Source organism: Pyrus communis, chromosome 6 (genome assembly GCF_963583255.1).
Source record: "Pyrus communis chromosome 6, drPyrComm1.1, whole genome shotgun sequence".
In the NCBI taxonomy this organism is placed as follows: Eukaryota; Viridiplantae; Streptophyta; class Magnoliopsida; order Rosales; family Rosaceae; genus Pyrus; species Pyrus communis.
The window spans coordinates 23,900,816-23,906,815 of record NC_084808.1 but is presented as its reverse complement, the minus strand read 5'-3'; the positions used below and the strand labels follow the sequence as shown (position 1 = coordinate 23,906,815).

Below are 6,000 nucleotides of genomic sequence, written 5' to 3'. Positions count from 1 at the left end.
TTTGTATTTTTTTAATAATTTTTATTAACTTAATTAATAACGGACGATTGGATTACAAAAAATTGTAATCTAACAACCTAGTTTTGACACGTATGCCAACGGTAACATTTGAAAATTTTCTAAATTTTTTAGGCCCAAATGTCTGGACTGTTGATCTGAAAATCCAACAGTCCAAATTTTGACACCTTACCTAACCGTTTGGAAAGGCCCAGTGTGCCTGCCCGGCGAGCCCCAACTCTTTTTTTTTTTTGTCAGGCCACTTGCCCTCCTCCTGTGTGTAATTCACACGCCTGCCTAAAAAAATATAAAAAGTGGATGACATCAACCACCTAAGGCGATGAGCTAGGTGATTCGAGTTTGTGTTGTCTGTCGGGCTCCCTTCGAACCTAGTTAAGTGAGTTGGTCTGGAGTGATTTTGATGAAGGGGGATTGGATTGCCCAATAGCCCAGGATATATTCATGGGGTGGAAGTGCTCTAAAAGAAGTCTTTGTATAAAACAAACCAATCGTGTGAATACCAATAACATATTTATAATAAATCGTCAACTTGTTTCATACATCTTGGTAACTAAACAATTTTCATATTTAAAATAATTTTTAAAATTATAATCTTCAAATAAAATTAAGAAATTAAACAATTTTAACTATAAAATTTATACGATATTATTAAAAAATGTTAAATATGTTCTAACTCCATGAAAAAAATGTAATTATTATCCGTCCTATCGGATATATAAAGAAACCTTCATTACATGTCCATTTCGCCAGCTATAAGTTAGCTGGAAGCTTGGCAGACGTTCCACAAGCAATAATGGAATAACCCGCAGCGGGTTCATAATTTTAATGGCCGGCCTGATTGCCAATACTATAAAGCTCCAAATCTCTCTTTTGTATTATCTGTCAGACGTTACATTAATTGGAACCGTTGAATTATAATGTAATTGACATGTTACATTAATTGGAATCGTTGGATTATAATGTAATTGATATGATGGATAGGTTTCAACTTTCATTCCATGAGGTACCGTTTGGTACGTGGGACGGGACGAAACAGAGTGAGACAAGACGTTCCGTCCCACGTTTGGTGCGTCTAAAACGGGTGGAACGAGATGTTCCACGGGACGAGTTTTGGGTGAATTTTCGTTCCACCTCACCCCCTGGAACAACTCGTTCCACATCTGTGGAACACAAAATTATAACCTCTCCGTCTCCTTTTTCTTCCTCCTTGTTTCCATCCGAGGGCATCTTTGCTCCCGCTCCGTTCCATTCCGTCCTGTCCCGTCCCGTCCCGTCCCATTTCGTTCCGTCCCGTCCCGTCTGCATACCAAACGATACCTCAAGCACAAGGAGTTCGGTTAGCTGCCTGGTAAGTTTTTTTTTTTGTTGTTGTCAAAGATAGAATAGCTGCCTGATAAGTTAGCTGGTGGATATTTGCGGGATTTTGCTTCCTGGCCGCGCATGTATAATCCTTATCCATAGTAGACATATTAATAAGAGTTATATTATGAGTTTGTAAAAACAGAATTGATTCAGGGAATTGGAGACACATAATAGAATGTTGTTTGTGCCCATTAGCATGCATAATGCTTAACCATCAATCGGTCGTTAATAGTACTATCATGAGCCTGTCAAAACAAAATCTAGTAGACTACAGACATAAATAGAAAGTTGTTTGCCCCAGTAGTATGCATAATGCTTATCCATTTACCGATTAAGATATTATTTTGAGTTTGTCAAAACATGATTCAGTGGAATGGAGACATAAATAAAAAATTGTTTGCGCCAGCAGCATGCATACTGCTTATCCATCAACCCATCAATATATAGGAGTATTATCATGAGTTTGTTAAAACAAGATTCAATAGACTACAAACATAAATAAAAAGTTGTTTGCGCTGGTAAGATGCATAATGCTTATCTATTAACCTATCAATATATAGGAGTACAATCATGAGTTTGTCAAAACAAGATTCACTGGACTACAAACATAAATAGAAAGTTGTTTGCGCCAGCAGCATGCATAATGGTTATCCATTAACCGATCAATATGAATGCTATCATGAGTTTGTCAAAACAAGATCTAGTAGACTACATACATGAATAAAAAGTTGTTTGCACCCATATGAAAAAATATGGTTGAGAGGAAGAGAGATGTATCTTGCATCTGTTGTGTTCCATCTCTTTTTTTTTTTTTCTTTTTTTTTTTTGGAGATTTCTCCACATGAATCTAATTATTTGAAGGATATGGATTGCTATCCATCAACCGATCAATATCGTTACTATCATAAGTTAGTCAAAATAAAATCTTAAGGGCTAGAGACGTAATTAAAAAGTTGTTTGCTCTTATATGTAACAATAAGATGAGAGAGAAAAAGAGAGATGTGACATGCATATGTGTTGTTTTCTTATTTATAGAGATTTTTCCACAGAAATTTAATTAATCGAAGGATTTAAATTGCTAAATTATCCCTATCTATTCCTTTCATGATAACGAAGGCCATTAGAACTAAAAAAATAATTGTCCTCTAAAACTAAACAAAAATGGGCATTGAACCATAAGGCCCTTACAAACTGTTACCTACGACCACTGTTCTAAAAATTCTCACCTAGCGCCGCCTAGGTGCTAGGCGGTTGGCCACCATCCCGAGTAATGTCTAAACTTTCAAAATACTTAAACGAACACACATTATATGCTTGTTCCCCATGTTTTCATTATGTTCCAATAGTTCATAATATATTTGTCATTCTATTTTGTAGGTTATGTTGAAATTATATATATTTTAAGTATAAACACACTTATTTATACGAAATATAATATATTTAATTAAATCTGCCTAGTCCGCCTAGGCGCCCGCCTAGACCCTGCCTAGCCATCTAGGCGCTAGACCCCAGCCAATCATCCGACTAGCGCCTAACGTTTTTTAAAACCTTGCCTACGACAATTTACATGAGTGATAATTTTCGTCGACGTTGAAATACTACTTTGTCGTTTGTTTCCAAAGTCTAGCTATATTTGTCGTTTGTTTCCAAAGTCTAGCTATACAGAGCTAGATACTTAGATCACCAGAGCTTATATATGATGGACAAAATCTCCAGAAAAATAATAACATGTCATTGATAGAACCTCCAATGGCTATCATCACCTCCTTGCTCATATGCCTTCCATTTCTCCTTCTTCTCCCTCTATTTCTACTCCAAAAGAGGAAAAATGTTTATAAGAACCCACTGCAAAAGACCTTTCCACCAAGCCCCCCCAAGCTCCCCCTCATAGGCAACTTGCACCAATTCGGCACCCCACCTCACCAATCTCTCCACCAACTCTCCATAAAGTACGGACCAGTCATGCTCCTCCACCTCGGCCGTGTCCCCACCCTCGTCATCTCTTCCGCCGAAGCAGCCAAAGATGCATTAAAAACCAATGACCTCCACTGCTGCAGCAGACCATCCTCGGCTGGACCCCGCAGGCTCACGTACAACTATCTTGACATGGCCTTTTGTCCCTATGGCGATTACTGGAGAGAGATAAGAAAAATATGTGTGCTCGAGCTTTTCAGCGTGAAGAGGGTCCAGTCATACAGGTCAATCAGGGAAGAAGAAGTAGATGAAATGGTCAATTCAATCTCTGCCTCTTCATCTTCTGGTGCTCCTGTTAATCTAACGGAGAAGTTGTCTGCTCTCACGGCTAGTATTATTTTTAGGATTGCTTACGGAACAAGTTTCCAAGGGAGTAAATTTGAGCATGCTAAAAATATTGATGAGTTGATTCAGGATACTGAGGCCATGCTCGGAGGGATGTCCGGGGCTGACTACTTTCCGTCTTGGATGGGGTGGGTTATCGATAGGGTTTCCGGTGTGCACAAGGAGTTCGATAGGATTTCCAAGGAGTTGGATGGTTTTTTCCAGCAGGTGATTGATGATCATCTGAAACCTGGGAGGAGAGTTGACGACGAACAAGCTCATGAAGATATAGTTGACGTTCTGCTTAAGATAGTGAAGGAGCAAAGTGAGTTTGGAGCTTCTCATCTTGGTCACAACAACATCAAGGCGGTCCTCTTGGTAATTAATCTCTTAAAAGAACCTCTTGTGGTTATTAATTTTGTGTTAATTTGTTATTTGTTTGAGAATTATTTTATATGCAGACAAAAGTTTGAACCCTTTCCCCTTAGTGCCTTTTTATTTTTTTGAACGAACCATATTATCTACAAGGAAGTGAGAGAGTAGACTGAGTCTCACAATAGACTAGCAATTATATAGTTCAAATTTGACATTTTCAAGAATTGAACCTAAGAAGAGGAATAAAAGTTAAGAAAACAGTAAAAGTTATTCTGTTATAACCCCAAAAAATTATTTGTCCAGTTTTGTGAAAAAAGGAAAGGAAAAAATTTAGTTCATGTCCCATTTTGTAAAGGGGTGTGATTTCCGGCTTTTTTTTTTTTTTTTTTTTTTTTTTTGACTTGTACACTTTTTTTTCTTCTGATATTTGAGTTGAAGAAGTCAAACAAGAATAAAAGAACAAAAGTAAACATGGTATGCACACAGAGAAAAGTAGTGCAAAATTCATCAATTATTTTTTTATGCATCATTTTTCTGCTTTGTTTTTTCAATTATTTTTCTTACTATGATGTTGCAATTGTGAATCAGAATCTATTTTTAGGTGGAATAGACACAGGTTCAATAACAATGGTGTGGGCGATGGCAGAGCTAGCTAAGAACCCTAAATTGATGAAGAAAGCACAAGAAGAAATCAGAAAAACCATCGGAAACAAAGGAAAAATCACAGAAACGGATACAGATCAGCTTCAATACCTCAAGATGGTAATCAAAGAAACCCTAAGACTGCATCCTCCAGCTCCATTGCTCCTTCCAAGAGAAACCATCTCCCATTGCAAAATCCAAGGTTATGATATTGAACCAAAAACAACAGTTTATATCAATGAATGGGCAATCGCACGCGACCCTGAGGTTTGGAGGGACCCCGAAAAATTTATCCCAGAACGGTTTGACGGAAGCTCTGTCGATTACAAAGGACAACATTTTGAGTTTTTGCCGTTTGGAGCTGGTCGAAGAGTTTGCCCCGGAATTTATATGGGAACGACAACAGTGGAGCTTGGACTTGCAAATCTTCTCTACCGGTTCGATTGGAAATTGCCTGATGGAATGAAGGAGGAAGATCTTGACATGGAAGAAGCAAGCGGCTCCCTTTCCCTCACCGTTGCTAAGAGAACTCCTCTCAACCTTGTCCCGGTGAAATTTTCTCAAAATGAAGAAAAAATTTAACGGAGGATTGGAGAAGACCTGTTTCTTGTTATGGTTTAAGATTGAGTAGAATTCAGTTGATATGTTTCTTGTTTTTATGGTGTAGTTAATTAATAATGTGGCACTTGTATTGTGTTTCCTTGAGTGTATGTGTACTATTACTCTGTTCTCGTCTTAAATTAAATAAAACACTACAAATCATAAGTTGATACATATTCTAAAGTGATTCGTTTGTAATGTCAAAGTGCTCTTTACAAGTAGAGTATTAATTAGTTAAATCTTTTCTAACAAAACAGAAATTATTATGTTTTTAATTAATATTTGTTATAAGTTGGAACATCACTTAAGCCTCTGATGTTTGAGGTCACTGAACTCGTTTTCAAAGCAACTGGATATGCATGTTAGGCCTTTTCTTTTCTTTGGGGTTCTTCACATGGGAACTGCTAAGAGAGTGCTGAGATATGTGTAAGGGACACTTGACTATGGAATCAAGTATGAAATGGGGAAGTCAACTATCTTAATTGGATTTTGTGACAGTGACTAGGGTGGCAGTGAAGATGATTGCAGAAGTACATCAGGTTATGCATTTACTTTTGGTTCAGGGGTTTTCTCTTGGGCATCAATGAAACAACAAAGTGTTGCACTGTCCACAGCTGAGGCAAAGTATGTGAGTGCCTCAGAGGCAACATCTCAAGCCATATGGCTAAGATTCATACTCAAAGACTTTGGGAAATTGCAAGTTGA

The 6,000-nt window shown here is 37.6% G+C and overlaps 1 protein-coding gene across 1 annotated transcript; it reads left to right on the top strand.

Moving 5' to 3' along the window:
- Window positions 1-3,118: 3,118 nt before the first annotated feature.
- On the top strand, window positions 3,119-5,465 carry LOC137737638 (cytochrome P450 71B26-like). The gene is made up of 2 exons (XM_068477179.1): window positions 3,119-4,056; window positions 4,642-5,465. Exons 1-2 carry the CDS (start codon window positions 3,130-3,132, stop codon window positions 5,275-5,277), a joined length of 1,563 nt encoding a protein of 520 aa, XP_068333280.1. The 5' UTR covers window positions 3,119-3,129; the 3' UTR covers window positions 5,278-5,465.
- Window positions 5,466-6,000: the final 535 nt, after the last annotated feature.